This window comes from Trachemys scripta, chromosome 17 (genome assembly GCF_013100865.1).
Source record: "Trachemys scripta elegans isolate TJP31775 chromosome 17, CAS_Tse_1.0, whole genome shotgun sequence".
NCBI classification, from domain to species: domain Eukaryota; kingdom Metazoa; phylum Chordata; order Testudines; family Emydidae; genus Trachemys; species Trachemys scripta.
In genome coordinates this window covers 15,500,422-15,526,303 of record NC_048314.1, presented here as the reverse complement: position 1 = coordinate 15,526,303, position 25,882 = coordinate 15,500,422, and the positions used below count along the sequence as shown (strand labels likewise).

At 55.0% G+C, this 25,882-nt stretch overlaps 1 protein-coding gene across 2 annotated transcripts in view; it reads left to right on the top strand.

The window, feature by feature from the left end:
- Positions 1–25,340, top strand: part of FIBCD1 (fibrinogen C domain containing 1) — a 40,559-nt gene extending 15,219 nt beyond the window's left edge. For both annotated transcript variants that reach the window (XM_034793909.1, XM_034793910.1), the window contains exons 3-7: positions 2,524–2,683; positions 5,210–5,346; positions 16,128–16,224; positions 18,547–18,726; positions 19,513–25,340. In XM_034793909.1, the coding sequence (XP_034649800.1) occupies positions 2,524–2,683; positions 5,210–5,346; positions 16,128–16,224; positions 18,547–18,726; positions 19,513–19,772 (834 nt within the window). In that variant the 3' untranslated portion in view covers positions 19,773–25,340. The remainder of the gene's footprint in view (positions 1–2,523; positions 2,684–5,209; positions 5,347–16,127; positions 16,225–18,546; positions 18,727–19,512) is intronic.
- Positions 25,341–25,882: the final 542 nt, after the last annotated feature.

The window sequence follows — 25,882 nt, the reverse complement described above, 5'->3', positions numbered from 1 at the left end:
TGCTGTTTTCTCTGCGAATGGGATAGTCGTGCAAGAGATTCCCACTCCATCAAGAAAGATTGGCCACTCCGACAGTCATTGGAGCCTGGGAGGAAAAGTGTTCAGCATCCACCACTTGTTAAATCAAGGAAGATTTTGTTCCCACTCTTACACATCAAGCTGGGTCTGATGAAGAACTTTGTCAAGGCCATTGACAAAACACAAGCAGCTTTCAAGTACCTCTGTGGAAAATTTCCAAGGTTAAGTGAAGCTAAGATAAAGGAAGGTGTCTTTGTTGGTCCTCAGATTCGTGAACTTCTTCGAGATGATGCATTTGACCATGCACTGCGTGGCAAGGAAAAGACGGCATGGAAAGCCTTCCAGTTAGTGGCAATAAATTTTCTCTGAAACAACAAGGCAGACAACTACAGGTTGTTGGTGGAAAACCTCCTCAAGGCATACAAAAGCCTTGGTTGCAACATGTCACTAAAGATAAATTTTTTGCACACTCATCTAGATTTTTTTCCACCGAACTGCGGAGCAGTGAGCGACGAGCACGGCGAGCGATTTCACCAGGACATTGCAACAATGGAGAAACGCTATCAGGGCAAATGGAGCCCATCAATGCTTGCAGACTGTTTCTGGACAGTGACAAGAGATGCTCCATTTAATGAATACAAGAGACAAGCCAAGAAGTGCCGAGTAGACACTGAATAGGACTAAACTATGTACATAATAGTTTTTTGCCTTTTGTTTCATAATAAATTTTATTTATATAACCCTTTTGCTGATTTTTAAAGTGTTACATAAACAGGACAGGTGAAATATTATCATGTAAAGCAACCATAAACGCATGAAAAGACCTAGGTTTACAATTTATGATTAAAACTCTATCTACACAATGTACATAGACATAAAATGTAAAAACTTAAATATCTTAGAAACAGTAGCCAATCAGTTGTGCTGAATTCAAATATGACAATTAAAACATCAAAATACATAATAAATAGCACATTTTATCTCTGAAGCAGATGACTTCTCAAAAATTGTAGACCAGTGTTATCAGCCTCAAACGAACTGCCACAGTTCCACCCTAATGCCTGGGGAGAAGGGGGAAAGAAATCCGACATTAATTCCCCATAGGACAGTAGGTAACTGCACATGCAAAGACATGACCCAAACATCCTAAAAAAAAAATGGCTGACACTGTGTGCACATCCTATTGGGAAGACCCGTTTCTTCCAGTTGGTGGCCAGATGCTGGAACGGATGCGATGGAGCCCCCGTTCTGAATTTTGTCTCACTGTGCGTACGCATTTCCTCCAATATCTGTCCCCCAGCGGTGCGACTCCCCCAGCCCCCTCACTTCTGAACCAGAGGCTGAATGTCTTGTGCTGCTCGGGTCATTTCAGGGAAGGCCAAACATTCTGCAATCTGGCTGCAGCAGGGTACAGATATTTTTAAACCGACCGGGAATCCTCTCTTTTTTTTTTTTTTTTTTTCTCTAAAGATGCCTTTTATCTCCCAAATGGCAGACACGGGGTCAGGAGCTACAGCAGGTCAGAGTTAATCTTTCAGATGTGCTGTGGGCTTGTCTGGGATTTGCCCTCGTCATTCGGCAGAGGCCAGGCCCCATTGGGTAAAGACAGAATAACTCCATTTGATAGCCTCAGTATTATTTTTAAGTGACATTAGTGCCCTGATCCTGCTCCCAACAGAAGTTTTGCCATGAGCTTCAATGGGAGCTTTCCCAGTTTGTTGGGGTTTGGATCCCGGGTCTCAGTGCTAGATGCATTTTAAGGCAAAGTCTGGATTCTGCGCCAGCTGAATTCACCGTCAAACAGATTTTGCACTGATGTAATACGAGCGCATCACTGACCCTTCTGCAGCCCTTTTCATCCAGGAGTCGCAGCACAGACAAGTCCTTTACGCGTTCAAAGCACAATCCAATCATTGATCAATGAAGCCTCCCAATGCCTTGTGTGAGGCAGGGGAGTGGTTCATTATCCCCATTTTACAGATGGGGAAACTGAGGCACAGAGTGCTAAGTGACGTATCCCTAGCTCACACAGCGAGTCTGAGCTAAATGTAGAACGAAGAAGTCCGGACTAACCACCAGACCACTGTCACTATATATATGAAATATAATCTGGGCTGAGACGCCAAAGTCCAGAGGATGGAAATGGAAGGTTTGGTGAATGTCATTCTACACTCAGTCTTTGCGGCCCCACTCCTTTTAGTCTGGCATTTGGGGTGAGGACTCTCCCCGTTGGCAGTAGGAAGAATGGCTCCCAGATGTGGTCTGTGACCCTGTTCGTAGGAGGCCTGCCCCCTATTGGCGGCAGAATCTCAGGGGTACAGTAGGTGAAGTGATTGCTCTGGGGGGAAGCACGTTGCACTACATGAGGGGATCAGCCCGCTGGACCCAGCCAGGCTCAGCACCTGCCTTTGAGGGATACATTCAACGCTGCTGCCCGCAGTGTCGGAAAGGGGTAAAGCCAGGAACTGGTGACTCACTCAGATCGTTTGTCTTCTCCCCTCCCAGCTGCTCTCGGAGAGCCAGACCAACATGGCTCGGCTGGTGAGCTCTGTCAGCGACGTCCTGGACACGCTGCAGAAGGATCGAGGCATGGCCAGGCCTCGGCTCAAAGCCGACCTGCAGAGACCTCCAGCCCGGGGAGCCCGGCCCCGGGGATGTTCCAATGGTGAGACAGCCTCCTCCTCTCCTTTCCTGCGGGTTGAGGAGCCCTGTTCTAGTGTATACTGTGTGTACTGTACTTTATGGTAATTTTCACTATACGCGATTTTCCTCTTACGCACTGCCCTTAGAACCTAACCCTCGTGTAAGATGTGACTCCACTGTATTCATTTTTGAAAGTTTATAATAAGCGATGCTCCGGGGGAAATGGGGGGCACGCAAGGTGGAAGTTTTGCCTAGGGAGCAAAATATCCTTGCACCAGCCCTGGCCCCTGGGGCAATGGAAGGCAGCTCCCCGACCCCTCCCCACTAGCACCCTCTTGCTGCTGGGCGCAGGTCTCTTTGCTGATAGGGAAGTGTAATCACCTTTAGCAAATCAAACACCAGAGGGACCCAGGTGTCTCCTCTCTACTACCTGCAGTGGAAAAATATTCCTGGGTCCTAGCTAATCCCTGAAGCCCTTTTGTCCTGCTGTAAAGGCCCAGGCCACTTCCCTTTACTGGGGACACTGAGATGCGTGCCCCAGTGGGGCTGCACATCCCATCACATATGCACCTGTATCTTAGGCATGGCTATTATTAAGGTTGTTTGATCCAATTTTCAGTTGCTTAGAACTTTTCCAAACTTCAACCTTTTGAGCCAAAATTTTCCACACCACGTGTTGGCCTCAGGCTGAATCGTTATGGGAAATTTCAACCTAAACAGTGCAGATGTGTTTGAGAATGAGTCTAAGGAAAATGTACACTGTGTTGCCTATGTTAAAAAAAATCCTGTTGACCTTTTCTTTGAAGAGCTGTGGCATCCTCCTGCTTTGCAGCAGATACATGAAATTTGGCAGGGGTTGGACCTTTGTGTCAGGCACGTGCCTTTTGCTGGCCCCATGAAAAGCTGCCACAATTTGGCCAGGTTAAAAACCTTTGAAAAATAAGTTTGCATATGCTCAGTCGAGACTGCTTAGATTTTAGCAGCTAGAGTCTCCAAAGAGTCTGTTCACACTGAGAATGCTCCATAATGCACTTTCCCTGCAATTGCTGCTCTCGTGCTGGTCCACACAAAGGACAACAGCCTACTACTACTACTATCAGTTACCTCAAGTGGCTGATCTATGCAGCAGAACTAAAGGTTCTAACCCTGCTGATGAACCATGTGAGTGTCAATATGATGCCACGTGATGGAATTTGTCTTTTCAGTTTGCTTTAAACAAACAAACAAAACTAGGGAATTTCCCAACATAACTAAAATAAAAGACCATTGTTAAGGTTGCAAACTCAAGCATGCAGACGTTAGGAAATCCCACAGTTAAGGTGGCCTGTGCAATGTCTGACATCGGCCACCCAAAATCAGTGCATACTCTGTGCCTCAGCTCCCCGTCTATAAAATGGGGAGAATACCACCCGCTTGCCTCACAGGGATGTTGTGAAAGTCAGCAAATGTTTGTGAAGCACGTGGATACTATGGTGATGTGCCCCACAGAAAAGCCCGGGAGGAAGTTTATTCTGCTTTCACAGCAGGGTGAATAGTGTGCAATAAATACGGCCTGGGCCACATGCTGAACAACAAAAAGAAATATTGAATAGCTTCTCATTACGTGAGTGCCATCCGTCCTGTGCACGTAATGAGGCAGAGAGGTCCTATGGAAAAAATATGTGCTCGTGTAATTAAAGACCGTATCATACTGTGTATGCACAAGGGGGTCAGAGTAAGGACACCCAGGCAGCTTTAATTCTGGTGTTTCCTAATGCTGGACCACTTGACTTTGCAATCTTACTAGTGTTCTTTTCGCCGAGCGGTTGGCATATAGTATACAGAGCCGTGCACAGGCCGGCAGTTCTGTTTCGAGATTTCGAAGAATTTCGAGAATTTGAACTTTGGCTTTGTTCCGAATCACACTGAAAACTTTGAAATCCTCAAAGGAAAATTCCCCCTTCCCAAAAAATTCAATTTGGGTTTATCAAAATATTTCCATTTAAATTTCAACTTTAATTTTATATTATAATTGCATCTGTGCCAACATAAACACACAAATACTGTGTGCGCTATACATATACACTGTGTGTACACACACACACACACACACACACACACACACACACACACACACACCCCGCATCTAGCTACGCTGCACTCCCTGAAGATACCCTCTCTCCAATGCAATACAGATGCCCTCACTAGCTGTGGGAGCAAGCAGCCCCTTCCTCTGCACTCATCTGCCTGGCAGGGAGGCCTTGGTGACATGGTGCTGGGAGAGGGGTGAGTGCGTGTGGTGGATTGGCCATGGCTTTCCAGCAGGCTCCCTCTCAGTGCCTTAGTACTGCCACGGATGGTCCCTAGAAGCCACTGAGACCTCAGCGAGGACGCTGCTTGCCCGGAGCCTAGGAGGAAAGAGAATGAGATGAGAGGGGGCTGAGTGGGCCGTGAGCAGCCAATTAGATCAGGCAGCGGGGGTGAGAGCCAGAAACCAACGGGGAGGCTCTAATTTAAACAATTAATTAGCCTTGCGTTGCTCTCCCTTCCCTCCCATGCCACGCTCCAGGCTCGCGGCCCCGGGACTGCTTTGACATCTACGCGAGCGGACAACAAGAGGACGGCATTTACTCCATCTTCCCCACTCATTATCCCTCAGGCTTCCAGGTCTACTGCGACATGACGACGGACGGAGGGGGTTGGACGGTAAGTCGGTTGCCTGCATTGCTGAGTCGCTCTGACATGGGGAACAGCACTCGTTGAGGCACAGCTCTGCCAGCCTACGAGATACCCTGCCAAGTAACAGCCCATGACCTCCTGGCATGGTGGGGCGGGAGCGATGGCACAGGACAGACCCCCAAGGGCTGTGCCCAGAGGGGAACGGAGAAGGCGGTTCCCTGAGCTTCGTGCTGCTGGTACATGGGGGGCACAGTGCTGAAGGTAGACAGATGGTGCTGATCAGTGGCGGGGCTCCGTGAGGTTCAGCTGCACACCAAAGGCCCTGTTGCCTTGCCTGGGTTTAGAAGTCACTCGGCGTTACTCGGTTCCCATGGTGGGAGTGTAGGGCTCTGTGCAGTCGGGCAGCCCGTCCATATCCAGCTCCATCGCATGGACCAGTGGGGCTGGACATCTCAGTAGAACAACCCAGGCACCCCTCCTGGTCTCTCCTGCCCTCGGTCGGGCCAAAGACAATCCTAAACCAAACTCTCCCCTGCTGTTCTAACTCATGCGAGCTGGGTTCATATCCCAGCTCTGTACCAGACTGCTTCTGGGACTTGGGAAAGTCACTGCATCCGTCTGTGCCTTAGCTTCCCTGTCAGTGAAAGGAGGGCCATATTTCCTTCCTCCCAGCCTGCATCTGCCTTATCTTTGTAGGAGCTAAGCTCTTCGGGGCTGGGGCTGGCTCTTAGAGTATGTCTACACTGCAGTTAGACACCCATGGCTGGCCTGTGCCAGTTGACTCGGACTCGTGGTGTAGTGTAGACATTCCGGCTCTGGCTGCAGTCCAAGCTCTGGGACCCTCCCACCTCAACGGGTCCAAGAGCGGTGTACACTTCAATTAAACAGCCCCTTAGCCTGAGCCCTGTGAGGCCGAGCCGGCTTTTTAATTGCAGTGTAGACATACCCTTACTGTGTGTACAGCCCCTAGCAACGGGGAGTCCTGCTCTCCACTGGGGCTAGTGTAATCCAGAGTGAGTAATCCGCTGCAATGCAGCGCTTGGAGGAGGGAGGGAAAGAGAGGGAGCAGCTGGACACTGCTGTTATTGCACAGATCAGGGGTTATATTTTGCCCTGTATCTCCATAAACACAAAGGGCAGCAGGAGAAGACCGGGCGTTAAGTGGCCAGACAAGCCGACGGAGTCACAACTCCTGGTTCCATTCCCAGCTCTGCCACGGCCGGGCTGGTTGAGCGTGCGCGAGTACCCGCCTCGTTTGCCCAGCTGTAACGTGGCCATGACGGTTCACCTGCCTCGCGGGGCGGGCCTGTCTGGAAAGTGCTTTGCCACTTTCAGAGGCAGGGCACAAAGTATGATCAGCTGAGACACACTAAAGAGTCTTGAACGGTCCTTGTCCTCAGCCCCCGGCGTGGCAGGACCAGGACTGTGCCAGCCGACAGAGGAGGGTCGGGCGGTGCGGTGAGTGCACTCCCGTGGTGGGGCCGAGGAGGCAGGAGAGGCTGGCAAAGCAAGCGTAGGATGAGGTGAAATGACTGATCCGGAGGGATGGAAGAGGGAAAGCCGAGGTGAGGAGAGACAGAAAGGATGTTCTCGCTTAACAAGCACGTCCGAGCGCTCTTGCTGTATGCGTAGCCAGCTTGTGGGAGGAGGGGGAGATCCAGAACCCCCTCACTTTTAGGGCTCCACAGCTTTCCGAGAGAGCACGGGCAGGAGAAGAGGGGCTGGGCGGCAGCGATTGGGCGTGGAATGGAGCGTGGCCGGGGGAGAAGGATGCAGACAAGCTTGGGGGAGAAAATGGGAGGTGTAGCCAAGAGCTGGCAGCCTCAGGCAAAAGGCTCAGCGAGGAATCCTGATTGGACGCGGCTCTTTCCTGCGGATCGATGGAGCCGAGGCCTCGATTCCATAAAGCATCAGGAGAAATTTGCAACAGCTGCTCTCCCTCCATCAGATCCAACCTGCCTCAGCCCCATCCCAACACCGCTTGAGCTTAGAGACCTGCCCATGGGAACTGGGGGAGACTCACTCCTGGGCTTTTTCCCCTTCTCTGGAAAAGCCGCACGGAGAAAGTCTGGCCCTAGGACCCATCCGTTCTCATCACTCCTAGCTCCACTAGCCTGGCCTTCGAAACTCACCCTTCACAGGTCACCACGGCCCGGAGCCGGTCCAGTTTTCTCTGGCATGCTGTGGGGCCCAGGCCTGCTGCCCGGAGATGGCACCACCTTCCCTGTCACGATGACGGGCTTTGCTCCGCTGCCCCCCCCATACTTAGCCCTGCCTTCCCTGACATCCCGAGGGACCTGTGACACCGCCCAAAGCGGGCCCCACATTCCACGTCACCTTGAGGGGGCCAACCCCACTGCCCAGAGCAGATGCTACCCTCCCCTGACCTGAACACCCTAAGGGCTTGTCTACACATGACATTTACTGTCACTCCACGGGTCAGATTATGTACATGAACCAGTATAACGCCAATACATTTCCCCTGGAGACATGCCAAGATACAGGGCCAAGGATTCCTGATTCACCCGTCCCCCCTACACTGTCAATAAGGGGGCACTGGGGGGACCTGCCTGGCTCACGGACAGGGCAAGATTTCACTCCGAGCCAGTGTGGGGAAGCAAGCCCCCCGGAGGCAGCGTTACTGGCTGATGCACGCTCCTGGCCACCCCACGGCTCAGCTGGCCCTGCACTAAGTGCTGAAGATTCTCCTCACCCCTCACGCTGTCTTATTGTCTTTATGCAGTGTGACACGAAGGCCACCTAATCCCAACAGTGTGCAGCTGCCAATGACATGGAGCTGGCCAGCTACCGGAGTCAGTAGGGAGAGACCTTAGACAGGGCACACACGAGGGGAGGGCAGTGAAACTCAGCCGGGGGTCAGGTGAGGCAAGGCTGCCCTCACCCCTGGCTGTGAGGTGAGAAAGAAGGCCAGTAGGGGAGACACCACAACACAGTCCCAAGGCTGAGACTGCCCTGGAAGGGCCTGAAAATCCCGGCCTGGCCTTCCCCGAGCGCCTCCTCACCCAGGCTGCGAGGACAGCCAGGGCTTCCCCAGGTGCGAAGTGGCACCTGCCCAAGAAGACGCATTACTCGGGGCAAGCTTAAGGCAACCCAGGAGAGGTAGGCCGAGGCCAGGAGATCTGTCTCAGAGATGGGCTGTGGGGGACGTTGCAGTTAGGAGCACCTCGGGTTGGACTGGTGGGTGCTGTGCCCTGGGTGGTGGGAGAACTGGCCGAGTCTGGGCCGTGTCCCTGTTAGGTCACGCTCGGCTGGCAAGCCAGCCCCTTGGCGCTGGGCTGTGAAAGGCCCCTCCAGCTGGGTGCCGGAGGAAATAAACCCCAAGATCTGATGCCTGTAAGCAGCTTTCAGCAGTGGGAGAGGGAAAGGAGCTTAGCTGCTCTGCTGTGAGGAGACCAATGCGGTTTGCAGCGTGTGCAGCAAGTGCCTGGCTCCTCTGGGGAGCCCAGGCCTACAGCGGCCATCAGCCTTGGCTTTTAGTGCAGATCACAGCAGAGGGCCACTACCATCGTGCCGTTGGTACAGATGGTGAAACTGTGGCACCGAGCAGGCAGGCCTGACTTTCAGAGATGCTGAGAACACATAACCCCACTTAAAGTCAGAGGGAGCTGCAAGTTCTCCGCACCTGTGAGGATCAGGCCAAGGGGCTTACCCAACCTCACCCAGCTGGGAAGAGAACCCAGGAGTCCTGACCACTGCACTCGTCACCAATTAACTGAACCACATTGCCCGGTAATATAACCCCCAACCACAGGGTCGAGGTGGATCCCGGGGGCTTCTGAAAGGGCAGCAGGGGGGCCAGCTTTTCAAGAAAAGCTCAGTACCCAACCTGCACCCCATGTGCTGAGCTCTGCTGAGAATACCTGCCTGAGAGCCGCGTCGCCCTGCCATGTCTGCAGGGCTCCGCTGGGAGTCAGAGACAGGCAGTGCCAGGGTTTGGCAGGGTCCGTGGCTGAGGCAGGACTGTTCCATTAAACACGAGATGTTAGTGCGCCTGCCTGGTGGGGCGCTGGGTGGGAAAAGGGAAATTCCTCGGCCTCGCCATGCAGAGAGGCAGCTTGGGAAGGGGGTGAAGAGATTGAGGAGGATTCCCTGAGGAGACCTGTGCGTGAGGCCCCCAGAATCCGGCTGCCAGCCCTGGCTCCTGCGGGAGCAGCCGCCTACTGGGTGGGATGAGAGGATTAGCCAAACACCGTCTCCAAAGCCGTCCCGGTCAGCTGGATACTCAGTGCCGAGGGAGCTAAAGAAAATGATTTAGCGTCAGGCTGCATCAGAGCTTCTGCACCTGCGCCGAGTACTTCGAAGGGCCAGGCCAGCGGTGAGTCAGCACGGCCCTGCCCTGGGGCCAGCTGTGACTGGAGGCACAGCCCAGGGGCAGCGCTCCCTGAACAGCCCTGCTGGTGGGGACAGGGGGGATGGCGGAGATGGAGCAAGCTCTGCTTGTGGGAGCAGGAAGGCCCCTGTGACGTCACAGCCCCAGTCCTGCAATTAGAACCTCCTGGCTGGCAGAATCGGTACCTACCCTGGCACTGAACACCGCCATGGTCTGTGCCAGTGGGGAGAGAGGAAAGCAGCATTCACCACCCCCTGGGAGGAAGTTTTGTCTACTGGTTAGAGCAAGGGACTGGTAACCAGGACTCCGGGGTTCACTCTGCCATTGACATGTTGGGTGGCCTTGGCCAAGGCCCTTCCCCTCTCTGTGCCTCAGTTTCCCCATCCGGGGCTATCCCTACTTGGCTATTGAAGGTTACTGAACTGTGCACACTGCTGGTGTCAGTGACTCAGGGATGAAAGAGGTGTCAGGCTCAGCTGGAAGCAGGGGGGCGATGTGCGGGGGCGTTGGGTCCTTGGGGTGTTGAGTCACGGAGGCTGCAGTAAAGTCACAGGCACCGCTTGGAGTCATGCAGCCTGGGATTGATTTTTTTCAGCTATTCCTTTTGACGTGTGGGGATATTTGCATGCGGGTGGGTGGACGTGCTGGCAGTGGCTGAACCAATTTCACTGGAGAGCTGTTGAGCTAAGCCCTGGGTCGTATGCAAGGCTCAGAGACAACAAAGACCAGGCAGGCAAAGAAATTGGATTCCTCCAGGGCCCTAGCCCAGGCATGCTAGTCAGCACATCTCAAGGACATCAGGGCGGGGGGCAGGCCACACTAGAGGGGGAACCAATCCCAGCCCACTAGTCCAGCCCGCAGGCTTTCAACTGTTATCTGCCCCTGGGCTCCTTACCTGCTACAGCCCAGTCGGGGCCAGTGCTGACCTGGTGTCTGACTGGAGAACGAGGTTCCCCTGTTGCCTTCTGCCATGTGTCTGGTCAGATGTATAGGGCGTGGAGGTCAAATAACTTGCAACCTGCAGCAGAATGGGTCAGATTTACAGCATGAAAAGGGAGTGCGTGACCTAGTGGGTACAGCATTGCACTGGGATTCAGGAGACCGGGTTCAGGTCCCCTCCTCGTGCCTCAGTTTCTCCTTCATCTTCCCTGTTTAGTTTATACTCTGCAGACCAGGTGTGTCCATCCCCTAGCACCGTGGGGTCCCAACCTCTGCTGGGGCATCTGGGTGCTACTGTAATAACAGAGTTAATAATGAGGATTAAAACATATTCTAAAAGGGCACCTGCTGGAGGGGAGAGGCCCAAACTTCTCCTGGCTGCAGTAGGAGCAAGGTATTTACGAATCCCAGATTCAGACGGACTCCATGTTGTTCTCTCTTTACTTGTGCCCATCAGCCATTACCTTCCCTCCACAACCTCTTTGGGTGTCCGGGGCCCAGAGCTCGCCTCTCCTCGTTGATTGGTGCGGATTGGAACTGGAATGTGCGATTTCTTATCTGAGTGTGGAGCTCAATCCTTTTCACACTCCCTTCAAGGTAGCATTGCCCTCAATGCATTTAACGACTGCGCCAGGCTCCTGGCAGGAAGTTCCTTACGGGCGGACCCAAATCCTGCTGCCTGGGCAGGTGACACCCCCATACACACCTTTGATTAACACCCCCTGTCATTTAGTGGAGTAGCAATCGTATGACTAAAGGGTACCCAAGCAGGCCTTCAGAAAACTGGGCTGCTACTTACTTTCTGCCTTGGAAGCCTTTGCAAATTCTCTGTGAGCTGCTCAGCACCAGGTCTCCTTTAGGGCAAGGGCTTCAGAGGAGAGCCTGTGCCTCGGGGCTGCTCTGTATCCCAAAGCAAACAAAGGCAGGCTGGGGTCAGAGCCTCGGTCACACGCGGTGCCCCAGGGAAGGGCCCGGAACGGCAGTGTGTGATCTGGGACGCCCTCAGATCCATTTCTAGCACTGTCACTCCACCCAGCCGACCCGGAGAGCTCTGGGCACAGACCAAAACTAATCAACCCCTCCCCAGAGTCAAGCGAAGGGGACCCGGTTTGGATAGAGAGGGAGCCGCCCCACCCCCCACCCTCCAGGGATGCTGGGCGTTGCTGTGCTGTCAATGGTTTGGGGCATGGTGATTTATTTATCTCGTTGTCCTTTGCCCGGGCCCCGCTGCAGCCCCCGGAGATGGTGCTTTGCGCACCAGTAACTCTGCAGTGACAATCGAAAGGCGAGCGACTCCAGGCAGAGAGGGTGACAGTAAGCAGGAAAGATAAATATTTCAGTTCTGACTTTAACTGGAAGGGGGAACAAATCCTTTTTGCTTAAGAGGGGGAAATCCATATTTTATGAGATGGAGAAGAGCAGCAATGGAGCTGCTGAAACTACAGCAACTACCGCGCTCCCACCCCCACCCCACTTGGCCTGTTTGCTGCCTGCCTGCCTGAGGCTGGAGAGACCTAGAGGAGCAGCATCCCCCCCCACACCTGCCCCATCTCTCCCACACGCCTCGGCCTGCTGTCTCCCCTCTCTCCTGGCTAGATTTCCACCACTCTCCTCAGCCCCCTGCTCTGGCTTCAGCTGCAGAGGAGTCGGACCCTGTCCTCGCTAGGCTAGGAGCGGACATCTCAGCCCCTGAATCCTCAGGTCTGGGTACAGGAGCCAGCCACATGCTGTTCCTCTCCGCCCTCTGTGCCCCACCCTATAGCCCGCGCACACCCACAGGCAGCACCTCACCCGAGAAGGCTCGCTGTGATCTATGCTCGCACGGCAGAGACCAGCACGGACCGAACCACAAGCAGGGCCATGAACTAATACTCTGCACTCAAGTAGCCGGTGTCATCTAAGGATCTCAAAGTGAGGGGGAAACCGAGGCCCTGAGTGGGGACACGGCCAATGGCCGCAGCAGGATTCCCTTTCCCCTACTCCAACCATTAGAAACGCTCTCCTGGCTCTGAAATAGAATCCAGGCCCCTGCTCCGACCAGCAGCGACTCCTGCTCTGATCCACACTAGAACCCAGCACTAGCTGTCCCCACAGCGGCGATGAACCCTGCTCAGGACTCCGGAGGATCAGGAAGGTTTGTTGATTCCCCCCGTAGTGTTTCTCGAGAGAGCTCTGCGTGTCGCTAAGCTGCCAAAGCGTCTCTCTAATCGCCAAGCCCTCCTGGGGCCCTGAGCTGGTGAAGACGGGCCCCTCATGCTGCCCTGAGCAGCGCACAGGCAATTGGCCTAGTTACAAGTTAAGGTCAAAGCAGATTAAAGGGGAGCCTCATGGCTGCCTCTGCCCCTGCCCTGCTCCCTCCCTCCACGCACAGGACCATGGCAGCCAATCGGAGCCAACATCCCTCCTGGAAATCAGCTTTGGGCCCCTTTCCAGCCACGCGGCCTCCTCCCGTCAGCTGAGTCCGACGAAAGCCCTTTTAAAAGGGCTTAACTGCAGCTTCTCAAGTGCTCAATGCGAGGATAAAAATTAAAAGGCTCTAATTCTAGAAGGTAAGTACAGCATGGATCAGAGGGAACGCTGGCCACTTCTTCCAGGCAGCTTCCCCCACCCCCAGGCCCGCCACCCACCATCCTTAAGTCGGGCCTGCAGACCTCTGCCAAACGCTAGCTTGCAGGGTCTTGCTGGAGAAGCCTGTGCAGGGGGTGATGCATGCCAGTGGTGGTGTATCAATGCTGCCAGAAACCCGGCCAGATGAACTGGCATGAAGTTACCCATCTGCTCAGGGTGAGCCCTGCAGGGAGTGCACAGGAGCTGGGTGTGTAGCTAATGACAGCAATGCCCAGCATTAACCCAATCAGCACTGCTGGGGCACCTTTCGTCCGAGGACCAGACTCCCTACCAAGCAACCCCAATGGCCATCCGGAGTGACTCCGGATTTACACCAGGGCATGCAAGGGTACAATCTGACCTCGCAGCTCAACCCACCCCATAAAAAAGGGCAGCTACATCCCCATTCAACAGATGTGGAAGCTCTAAACTCACAGACTTTAGGGCCAGAAGGGACCATTGTGATCAGCTAGTCTGACCCCCTGCATATCGCAGGCCACAGAACTTCACCCACTCCTGTAACAGACCCCTAACCTCTGGCTGAGTTACTGAAGTCCTCAAATCATGGTTTAAAGTTCAAGTTACAGAGAATCCATCATTTACACTAGTTTAAACCTACAGGTGACCCGTGAAAAAACCCCAGCGTCTCTGCCAATCTGACCCAGGGGAAAATTCCTTCCTGACCCCAGATATAGTCATCAGTCAGACCCTGAGCATGTGGGCAAGACTCACCAGCCAGACACCAGGAAATAATTCTCTGTAGTAACTCAGAGCCCTCCCCAGCTAGTGTCCTATCACCGGCCGTTGGAGATATTTGCTGCTAGCAGTCACAGATCTGCTACATGCCATTGCAAGCCGTCTAATTAGACCACCCCTTCCATAAACTTATCAAGCTCAGTCTTGAAGCCAGTTAGGTTTTTTGCCCCCACTGCTCCCCGCGGGAGGCTGTTCCAGAACTTCACTCCTGATGGTTAGAAACCTTTGCCTAATTTCAAGCCTAAACTTGTTGATAGACAGCTTATATCCATTTGTTCGTGTTCACATTGACACTTAACTTAAATAACTCCTCCCCGCCCTGACATTATCCTTGTGATGTATTTAGAGAGTAGGGCCCAGCTCACCATTGTGCCAAGGCCCCTTTATGCCACTTTGATGGGAACACCCCTCCCCCCCCCCCCCCCCCGCATAAAGGGGTTTGGCTCACTGGTGTCTGACTACTGGAGCAAACTCTGTCCTAGCCCTGCTCCCAGCATCCGGGACAGCACAGGCCTTGGGGAGGGAGTGGGAGGCACTGCCAGAGCGCACTGCTACAGGGCGTCACATGAAGCAAAGCCGAAGTTAGAGCAACCCCGGGGCTGCTCTAACTGATATAATGGGCCCATGCCATGCCCAGGCTGTGAGAGTGAATAGGTGATTTGAAACCCCCTTTGTCTCTCCCTGCTCCATTCCCACACTCCACTCCTTGACACACCAATAGAGAACTGGGACACTGTGGTGTAATAGGGTTAAATGGTGTGTGGGAAGGAAGCCCCCCTGAATCCTCTTAGTGCCAGACCCGAGCACGCTAGAGCCAGGTGTCTCAGTCAGGAACTCATTGGGATTTTTTTTAATGCCAAACTTTAGTCCAATGATACAACAAAAGGGGGAAAATAATCCAAGGGGACAATACATTGATTAGCACTTGAGAGACCAAAGGTTCATCAGCCATAGATCACGGGCACCCAAGCCAGCCGCTGGGGGAAGCAGCTTTTATATAAGGGCATCTTAGCTCCATCTGACCCCAGTTCTGAGGGGGCCATATCAGGAGAGTCCACCCCAGCTCACAGTCCCGGCTCTGAGAGGGTGACTGGAGGGGGAGTGGCTGCTGGCTTGGGTTGCTTCTGTTGCTAATTCTCAGCACCAAAGCGTTGCTGGGGAGCGTCGCTTTGAGCCAAGCAGGGCCGGCTCCAGGCACCAGCCCACCAAGCATGTGCTTAGGGCGGCGCCTGGAGTGGGGGCCCCAGACGGGCTCTCCGCCCTCCCTCCGGCGCTCTGGCCGGTCAGGGATTGCGGGCCCACGGCCGGGCTCGGCGCCCTCCCCTGCCGCGGAGGGCGGCAGGTGGCTTTTTTGCCTGGGGCGGCAAAAAAGCCAGAGACGGCCCTGGAGCCAAGTATGGCTCTTTGGCCAGACCATGGTCAGTGTGCCCCTTCTCACTGACGAACGTTCCTGCAGACAGGCCTTTGCCTGCCGGGAGGCTGGGGGAACGGCTGCTCCTCAGCCAGAACCCCACATTCACATGCAAAGAAGGGGAGTCACTGCATGGCTGCAGCTCATTTGGCAAGAGAGGAAGGATGGATCAGTGGTTAGGGCTTTAGCCTGGCCCTTGGGAGACCCAAGTTCCCTTCCCGGCTCTGCCACAGACTTCCTACTAATAGTTGCTTTGTGCCTCAGTTTTTTATTGACGTTAACCCAGGGGGTTTCAGACACCAATAAAAGTTGGCGTTCTGGGCAAGAGAGCAAGTGAGTTCTTTGCTCTGAGCTGATTCCCATCCCTAGGAGACGGGCGACAATGACATGGCATGTCCCCCTACACCCCATAGTTCCAACGTAATTAGCGAGTGTACAGGGTTTGATTTGCGCCCAGGTCTCATAAAGCACTCCTGGAGCGAGACGGTTCTGCAGAGCGCCACGCCGTGGAAAAGGCAGCGGGACACCGGGCTCCTCACGGGAATTGCTGGCAGTAGGAACGGGCTCAGAACTCTCACATCCCAGCTGCTGCGCTCAGGGCCCTAGTCCATATGGCGCCCCAAGCGAAGAGCGTCTTTGGCACCCTCCCTTCCATTTGTTCCACTTTGGCGCCCCCCAAGCCCAGCACCCCAGGCTGTCCCCGGCCCCTAAATCCAGCCCCATCTGTGCCTTTTGTTTCCCCAGGTTTTCCAGCGGCGGGAGGATGGCTCGGTGAATTTTTTCCGCGGATGGGAAGCATACCGGGATGGATTCGGGAAGCTGACGGGAGAGCACTGGCTAGGTATGCCGCTCCAGCCCACTGCATAGGGGCTAGCAAAACCATCGGCCTAGGGTCCTTTTAAATTCTCCTTGGCATGTTGGGGGGAGAGGGGCAGGGGTTGCTTTTCTCGTCCATGATGTTTTATCTTGGGAGAAGAACAGAAAAGTCCTTCGATGAATCAAACCAGCAGCTGGGGAGAGGAATGGGGGTTGCACATGTGGGCTGGACCCACTGAGATCCACTGTGCTAGAGAGCGCTGGGGGAAGGGGAAAACACACGGTTCCTCCTGGCAATGGCGGGGAGCTGGGGCAGGGCTGGGGCCCAATCTGGAGACAGCAGGAGTGGGTGTATTGTGGCTAATAGCAGCCCACTCCCCTTTCTGCAGATATGAAGGTGGGGCGGGGAGGGGAGTGGGGAGCTGGAGACAATAGGACGCTGTGTGAGGTGGCTAGATACCTTGTGCCCAGCGCCGTGTGGCTGTCACTAATCCGCTCAGCAGAGCCTCTTACTCCTGAAGCCTCTTGAGCTATAGGAGAATCCCCATTAGCAGTACAGGGCCTAGGACACAGTCAAGCAAGTCCAACTCCAACACAGAAAGCCGGCCTAAAAAACTCAGGGCTAAATCCATCCCCGAGGTAACTATCAAAGTCACAGCATCACCTCGGGGTGGGGCAGCGTTTGGCTCCCTGAGGTCATTGCCCAGAGACTCTAGGTTCTGGCCCAGCGGAGACAAGAAAAGCCGACCCCTGCAGGCAGTACCCCCCCTACATCCTACAAGAGCCCGTCAAAGGGACTGGCCCTGTGCTCTGTGCCGAGGCGCTGGTATTGCCCAGGGAGCTCGCGGCCGGCAGGCAGGGGGCCCGGAGGTAAGGTGGCATTGCAGGGATCTCACTGCCAGGGCGCAGGAGGAAGGAGACGAGCCCAGCAGAGGCCTCTGGGGTTCTTTGGCTCTCCCTGAGGCTGAGGAAACGGACACCAGAAGCCTCACAAAGAGCGAGGCGAGCTGCTCAGCAACCAGCACGCTCAGCCCAGCCCCTCACTAGCCATCCCTGCCGCACGGGCACCCAGGCACGGTTGGCATCCTGATGCCAATGCAGAACAGGGTGGCTGCTGTGCAGTGGGGCCCAGGGCGCTCCACCTCCACGGGGTGTGTGTGTGTGCAAGCGCTTCTGAATCTGGTTAGGGCCAGGGGTGCTAATCTGAGGAGGAGCTGCTAATTAGAGTGTTAAAGGGGCTTGCTCTGTGTGTGTCTGGCTGTCTGGGGGGGTAATAGCAGCTGATCAATGAAGGGCTGGGGCGGGGCTGCTGGTTCAGGAGAGAAGGGGCAGGCAGAGGAGGTTCAGGCGGGAGGGAATCAGTAGCAAACAAGCCAAGGGCCACACTTGAGCTGTGGAAAGCAGGCGCTTGGCCTCCTTTTCTGAACAGCAGAGCGAGGCTGGGGCTGGGGCGAAGGTGAGGAGGCAGAGTCGCCATTGGCTGACAGGAAGATGTTAAGTCTCCCAATACAATTGCAATTGTTTGATCTTTTAAACCCAGCTCCTGCTAACGCAGCTCCGTGTTGTCTTTAAAGATCCTTCCCCTCCTCCCCCCACTCATTGCTCAGTGAGATGTCAGGGCAACCCCTGAGGAGTGCCTGCCTCCCCCAGCTCCTGCGGGCACAGCCCCCTGCTACAATCCATGCCCAGCGCTCCCTCCGGGACAGGCCCGAGCTCAGCGGCTGAAGCCAGGAGGTGCAGTGTGGGGGCCCCTCTCCCCACCCCAGGGCGTGGGTGGTGGAACTCACCAGGTGCTACTAGACCCTCCGCAGCGTGCACTCTGCTCCACAGGGAAACAGACCAAGGAGGGGAAGGGAGAGAATTGAAAGAGACCCAAGACTCACCTTGGGAAGTGTCACTTATTGCCACTGACCGCTCCTGAGACATTTAATTAAATACCCTCTTCGTTAGTCGGTGAGCCAATGGGCTGCAGAGCTCCCCGCATGTACCTGCGTGTCCGGGAGAGAGGATCTGCTCCCCAAGCCAGGACTGACGTGCAGCAAAAGCCCCGTCCTTCACCACCCCTGTAGGGACTGTTAGCTGTGGTGGATCCTTAACCTGACAGGTTGAACTCAGCTGGATGAAGGACCCCTCGTCTCTGGAGATGAGGAGCAGCCTGTTTGGGGGAGCCCCGTTTGCTCCCTCTGCCCCCCAGTCCTCCTCCCCAGCTCCCTTTTCTGGAGGGTCCCCCCGGGCGGGGCGATGGCTGAAGCGTTCTGCTGTCTGCCCAGCATTCATTACTCACCTCAGCTCCGTGGTGAGCCAGGTGCCTGTGCCCATGACTGACTCTCCCGCTTTGCCGCCACAGGGCTGGCGCGGGTCCACGCCCTGACCACGCAGGCCAGCTACGAGCTGCGCATCGACCTGGAGGACTTCGACAACGGCACGGCCTTCGCCCAGTACGGCACCTTCGGCGTGGGCCTGTTCTCCGTGGACCCGGAGGAGGACGGCTACCCAGTCACCATCGCAGACTACTCCGGAACAGCAGGTCGGTCTGCGCTGCTCAGGGGTCGCTCCCCGGTCCCCACGCCGCCCAGAGGAGATCTCCCAGGAAGAACGGGGTGGGAAAGGGAGATGAGGCCTTGTTTCTGAGGGGCTGTGTCAGAGCCGGCTGCAGCCAGATTTCTCCCCGCTGTCGCTGCCTTGAGTCCCACAGCCTCATGCCTTTGATGAGCTCTGACCTTTGCCATTCATTCCATATTGCTACAGGGAGGAAACCAAGCTCATACCAGCCATAGGGAGACCTGGGATAGCGCGTGGGGTGGGGGTGGAGGGAAGCTGTGGGTCAGGAGTGAGGTACAGCAGCAAAGCATTTGGGAGCCTAAAAGTGGACTAGCAGGGGGAGCAACTGGTCAGACCTGAGGTGCATTTGCAGGACTGTAGCAATAAGGGGAGTTTGCACAGTTTGTTGGATGTGGGTCTCCTGGGTCTGCTCAGCCCGTCTCTCTCGCGTCCCTGACCTCCAAGGTCCCTGTCGCCAGGGCAGACCCAGAGGGCAGAGAGGCAAAGCCGCTCCAAGCCGCTGTTTGCACCAGAGCCGCTCACTGTGCTGGTGCAAACTACGGCTTTGCCTGGGGCCTGTAGACAAACAGCTCAAAGCAAAGCTGAGGCCTGACCCGCGCCTGCTCACCTACGTAGCCATTAAACAAGGGAAGCTGGCTTGAGGCTGAATCTAGGGGATGCAGGAGGCTGAAAAGCAGGGTCAGGGGGGCGAGCGGGGCCCAGCAGGGACTGGCAGGCGCTTTGCTGAGGGCGCTCTCCCCTCCCCCGGCAGGAGACTCCTTCCTGAAGCACAACGGCATGAAGTTCACCACCAAAGACCTGGACAACGACCATTCGGAGAACAACTGCGCCGCCTTCTACCACGGGGCCTGGTGGTACCGCAACTGCCACACCTCCAACCTCAACGGGCAGTACCTCAAGGGCCACCACAGCTCCTACGCCGACGGCGTCGAGTGGTCCTCCTGGACGGGCTGGCAGTACTCCCTCAAATTCACCGAGATGAAGACCCGGCCTGTCAGAGAGGAGAATTAGCCTAACGGCGCGACCCCTCCCCGACTCCCTCTTTCTCCCCCTCCCCCTCAGCTCAGTGTTGTCTTGTCCGTGAGTCAGGGGGCAGCCAGGGTGAAAAGCCCCTCTGATAATGCCCCGCTCAGCACCAGGACAGGGGGCCCAGCCAGAGCCCCCTGCCAGGGGAGGGGCGGCTCTTCCCCCGAGGATGCGTCTCAGGGGAGAGGCGGTCGCTGCCACCTCCTTGCTCCGAGCGCTTCCAAGGACACGCGCCCCCGGCGATGGAGTCGGCCCTCCTGCGTTTGGCCTCCCCCCCTCCAGCAAGCCAGCGGCACCCTGGGCTCAGGTGTGCGTAGGGGTGGGGAACGGCACGGACCTGCTGGGCTTTGGCTTGTCATTACAGGGCAGCTCCAGCGAGGCGGCAGGTGAAAATCCCTTGGTAAAGCCGGGAATCAACCCGCCCGACAGTCCCAGGAGACAGCGTCTGGCCTGTAGTTCTTGATGGGCTTTGCCAAGGGGGTACAGCAGGACCGAGAAGGGGAAGCCATGGTGAAGGCAGAACCCAGGAGGCCCGACTCCCAGCCCCTGCACGAAATATCAGCTGGCCCCATAGAAAACACCACCCCATGTTGATTCCCTGGACTGAGCTGGGCTCCGAGCACATCCAGAGGGCTGAGCTGGCAGGTGCCCCGGCTGACGCCGGAAAGGTGGCATGTACAAAATGCAGCCCCAGGGGGCTCAGCAGATGGTACATGAAGGCCGCAGAAAGGGGACAGTGCAGATCCTGAACAGTTCTTCGTACCTACCCTGGGATCACTGAAGCTGCCTCTTCCCCACCAGCCACTCGCTCTCTGGCTCCAAGGCTCCACTGGTGATGGGGCATCAGGTCTCCAGCAGGGAGGAGGGTTGTATCTGTCCGGGGCAGGGGATGATATGACACCTTTCTGCTGGGGTTTAGCCCAGGTGTGCCTCTGGATTTATGAGCAATTCCCCCTCCCATTCAAAACAGCCCCGCATCCCAAAGCCAGTTTCTGCTGCTGCTCGCCAGCTTCAGTCTCTCACCCTGTGACATTCCCACGCCCAGCAACGACTAACACTCTCCCACAGTCTGCCATCCAGGCGCGGGGGGGGGGAAGGGGGAACACAGTAATTCAACCTTGGAACTGAGATGGAGGTGACCCCAAACAGTCCACCAGCTCTCCCAGCCCCATTGCTGCCCTATCGGGCTCGCTGGATCACTACACGCCACGTGGGTGCGCGTGGCACTGCGCACCACGCAGCCCTGGGGCTTAGACACCCGGAGAGTATTGGCTGGACCCCTCAGAAGGGATGATTGGCACTGCCCCATATCAGCTGTGTTGGCCAAGGTGACGGGGCAAAGCTCACGACTGCAGCTTTGGAGGTGGGAGGGCTCCAAGCGGGTAGCCAGCTGAAGCTCCCAGGCGACGCTTAGGGGATACGTTTCATGGAGTCTTTTTGCCAACCAAACCCACTCAGAAGGGGGCAAACCCAGCCCCCCTTTGTGGAAACGTGACCTTAGCTCTACGGTAGCTGTGCCCTTCCCCCAGCTCCTTCGGAGACTGGCTGCAGGAAAGAACAGCTGGTTCTCCACAGGGGAATTCCTGCCCCTGACCTGTAGGTGCAGGTGATGGGGAGCTGCCCTTCACTGCCAGCCCACACGAACCTTGCTCTGGCTTATGCACCTGCCGATATTCAAGCCTCTTGTTTCTTCAAATCCCATGAAGGTTTTGCAACCCCCCACCCACCCACCCCCAAAACCCCTGAGTCAGGCATCATATCTGTGAGGTGTGGCTAACCGTGTCGTGGCCCCATCCCAGCGGCTGACCAGCCCAGGCGGCGTGCCGTGTGACAGAGGGACTTCAAGAATCCTCATCCTCTGGGACGTCACGGAAAACAGGGAAGAGCAAAGAGGATTGAGAGGAGGCATTGTGTGGAGCACACAAGTCACAGCCAATTCTCCCGCTCCCTTGTCAAGGAGGCACTTCACAGCCCAAGCTGTTCAGCGTCAAGCCAGATGGTCAGCAGCGGAATCCTTGCCCAGGTTTCTCCGGGCCCAATCCCCCAGCATTCAGGCCTTTGCTTTGTTGGTAGCACTTTGCAGAAGCCATGGTGCAGGTAGACATCCAGCTGCTTACAACGAAAGAGAGGGGAGGGGCAAATGTAGGGTGACCAGACAGCAAATGTGAAAAATCAGGACAGAGGGTGGGGGGGCAATAGGAGCCTATATAAGAAAAAGACCCAAAAATCGGGACAGTCCCTATAAAATCGGGACATCTGGTCACCCTAGGCCAATGGGAACGCGCCTGCTCCTGACTGAGATGCTGAGGATGGAGCAGAGCCCTGCCAGCACAGGCGCACTCCATCCCGATCTGCTGTGCAGGAAACGAGAGACAATCGGGCTCTATTCTGTCTGTGCTGGACTCTCTAATGGTAGGGCGTGCCGCTGAACGCTGTAGTGTAAAAGGGTTAAATGGTGCGTGAGAAGGAAGTCTCCCCTCCCTCCAACCCCCTTAGTGCCAGACCCGAGCACGCTAGAGACAGGTGTCTCAATCAGGAACTCATTTGGATTTTGTTTAATGCCAAACCACACAAAAATGCTCAAAGCCTTCCAGTTTGTGTGGCATCACTATCTGGAGACACCATCCCTGCAACGCAGTGGTGCCAACGCCCCCTGCTGCTGGCACTTGGCAGCATCACTTACAAGAGCAGCGCGAAGAAGTTTTGTGCTTTGCTTGTTCCGACTCCACACGCCTTTGTGTTTCCCTCCCACCACTTTATGGGCCAGGCTGATTCTCTGGCATTAACATTTCATGGCTGTGTTCTTTTTACTCCTCTTCCGCCACTGGCCAGTAGTTACCTGAGCAGCGATCTGACGGATTTCAAGAGAACCAGGTGTGGGCTTTGAGGCGTCTAAGAATAGCCCAAGGACAGCTGACTCTTCGTTGTAGCACACTCCGGTAGACAAGAAAACAGCTTGATTTAAAGGGGGATTAGGGCTGTAAAGCAGGCATCCAAATCAGAGTTCTTAAGCTTACTAAAGCATGGGGCATTTCGTTACCTCTGCTGGGGCTGCCTTCTCCCCCATCCTTGGGGCAGAGCGAGATTTCCGAAGGGCAGAGGGTTGCTTTTGGCCTTTGAAAGACACCAGGTGCCCGGCCCAGGGGAGGTGTTTTTTTTTTTTAAATAGTCCTTGAGAGAAAATGCCCATAGACCCTCCTCACCCAACCCCTCTGCAAATTACTCTGGTTGGTTGCTGGACAAAAGGATTCAAAGGCTACACAGCCCAGGGTCAGAGCACTTTGTGCTGGGCTTGGGGGGAGCGGGAGGAAAGGAACATAATTGGAAGGATAATGAAATTCACTAAGTTATTCACTGTGTCTACTGCAGTGGATGGAGGCCGCAGTGCACCAGGTGCTGCGCTGACACATAGTAACTGTCTCTGTCCTGACGAGCTCACAGTCTAGACCAGACAGACAGCGGGTGGGTGGAAGGAAAGCTCGAGCTATGCCCACTGTACAGATGAGGAGCTGAGGCAGAGTGATTACGTGTGTTTCGGGCTGTAGGATCCTGCAGCCATACAAGCAAGCAGTGGTGGATTAGAGATTTATGCTTCTCTCCACATAAAAAAAAAAATTCTCTGTAAATCTGTAGGTGAACTAACAGGGAGCCTTTGGGGAAAGTTTTTTCACAGTGAGGTGATTTTCTTGGGTGGTGTGTGTTGGCAGGGCAGGGTGCATTATATGTTTGGGATTATTGTGGTTTTCCCTCTGGTGGAGTCCAAGTTTCCATACTGAACATCTGAGGCCTGTCTGGGTCTGGCTGCCTCAGTTCAGTAGCACCTCTGTTGCTGTCAAACCCACCAGCTTTAAAATACATCTTTTCCTTCCACCCAGACGGCACTGGTCAGAGGCTTGGCAGAATTCGATTTTCATTACTTTAGAACGGTGACGGCTAAGATCAAGGGTTATTTTTAAGATCTATTTTAGATGATCAATTTAAACGTCCACAGTTATGGGAAATTATCTGGAGGGGAGGATTAGACAATTATTGAATGACAGATGTTGAAATTCAAAAAGTTAAAACTTCACCGCCATTAAAACACAAGCTGTCAACATCACACATCAAAATACACAAAGATCCTTCAACTCTAAGGAGTTCTACTTTGTGTATCTGTAAATTTCAATGATCACCACTGGAAACAGTTTCTCCTCAGTTTGTGTGGGTACAGTGAAATTGACATTTACTGCAACAGTTACAGATACACAAGCTAATGCTTCCCAGCCTAGCTATACATTTGCTGTACAGAGCTGCACACTGGCTGGGTTAGCTTCATTAAGCAACAGGACATCAGTTCAGATCCGATGTTGACTTTTATTGCACAAGGAAAGACCTAAGCTACCTACCTAAAGGTTATGTACGCTTCCACCTTGACCTAAACTGTCTGCTGGAGAGGGGAGGCCAAGCATTGCTAGGGAGCAGAGCTAGAGAAGGGGCTGTCCTGGTGGAGGGGAATACTGTGAACGTTTCTCAGTTGGTTGGTTTTTTATTTCACTAGAACAAACTGTAAATAGTTTTTATAGCATTTGCCTTCAGGACAGATGGGAACTCCTGGCTACAGACCCAGACTGTCCAGCCAGCCTGGGAACATGGTAGCACTCAAGGAACTTTGCTCAGTGGGGGAAAGAGGTGTGTTGGCTTCCCGTGTTTCCTCCCGGGGCCATTCTTCCTGGGGGTCGGGGAGGGTGAAAGTTGTGTGCTGTCCGGCACTGGGCACTTTGGGTAACTGGCCCTGTATCACCCAGGACTCCTTAATAAGTTTGTTTTGAATTGCATGAGAGGTATTTAATACAATCAGTGGCCCCAGGATGCCCAGGGATTAGCTCTAAGAGTGCACGGATCAAGCTGCAGCCTGGCATTAGACTAAACCCTGTCTACGATGACACCTCCCCTGGAGAGAAGCAGGAAGCGGGTGGGGTCCGGGAAGGGCAGGACAATTGCAGCCAGACACCAGGTGCTGGGCGAAGGAGGCAGATGGTGGGCACTGCCGTGCATACAATGCCCCTCCAAGAGCTTCCTAAGGGTCTGTGCAGCCTCCAGCCCTGCAGCGTAGGGAGGCTCAGGCCTCCAGCTGGTCTGGAGCAGTGCATGGCACGCTGACCAAGGGGCCGGTAACAGGGGCTCAGGTTAGATGGGAGCCCCTTTAACCGATGCTTGTTGGATTGCTGCCTTTGGCTCCTGCCCCGTAGAGAGTCATGCAGGGCTGGTTCAGCTGACAGCCCCTTTCTCCAGCCCACGGCCTTTGGACGGGTTTTCCACACTGTAGGGGCTGTCCTAACTTCACCAGCCAGAGGACACGGACATGTTTCTAGGCAGGTGCCGCACCCGTGCCTGCCCTTCACACGGCCAGCCCGTGTACCCGTGGAGGAGCTGGGGCCACACCGATGTCTGTTCAGGTCTGAGCTAGTGGACAGGTCGTGTTGTTTAGCAGTACAATGAAGTCTAGCTCGTGTGTGATTGGTGTCAAACGCTGTACATGTGGACTTTCTAAAACTCCTTAATAAAAGGAACTCATCACTCTGTATGCCCTGCGTCTGGGTCTCCATCCACCTCCAATCGCGCCCCCCTGCCCGGCCTAGGTTATTTCCAGGGGGCTATCAGCGCTGGGAGCAGCTCCTGGCAGCGAGCGCTGCTGGCTTTAAAGAGAAATGGTTCTGCGGAGCTGCTGCTGCCTGTCTCCCTTTCATGCCAACCCCAGAGAGGGCCGGGCCCAGGTATCTTTCTGCTGCCAACAACTTAGAATTACCCCAGGGCCACACTCCCAGCTAACGCCCCACACGGCCCTTGCGTGCTCCTTTCCTGTATGCCGGCTCTCGCCACCCGGGTTTCCGCACCGGCGCCAGCCTCCGTCGGCATTTACCACACTGGCAGGAGGAAGTGGCTTCACTTTAAGAAAACGAGGACTAATTACTGCCGGCCTGGCAGCCTTTCCCGCCATTGAACTTGCTGGGAACCCATCTGCTGCACCTTGGCAGCCGCTCTGAGAGAGGAGCAGCTTCACCTCAGAGGTTAAACGAGCATATTTGCTTTTCTAAATATAAAAGCCCAGATCATTT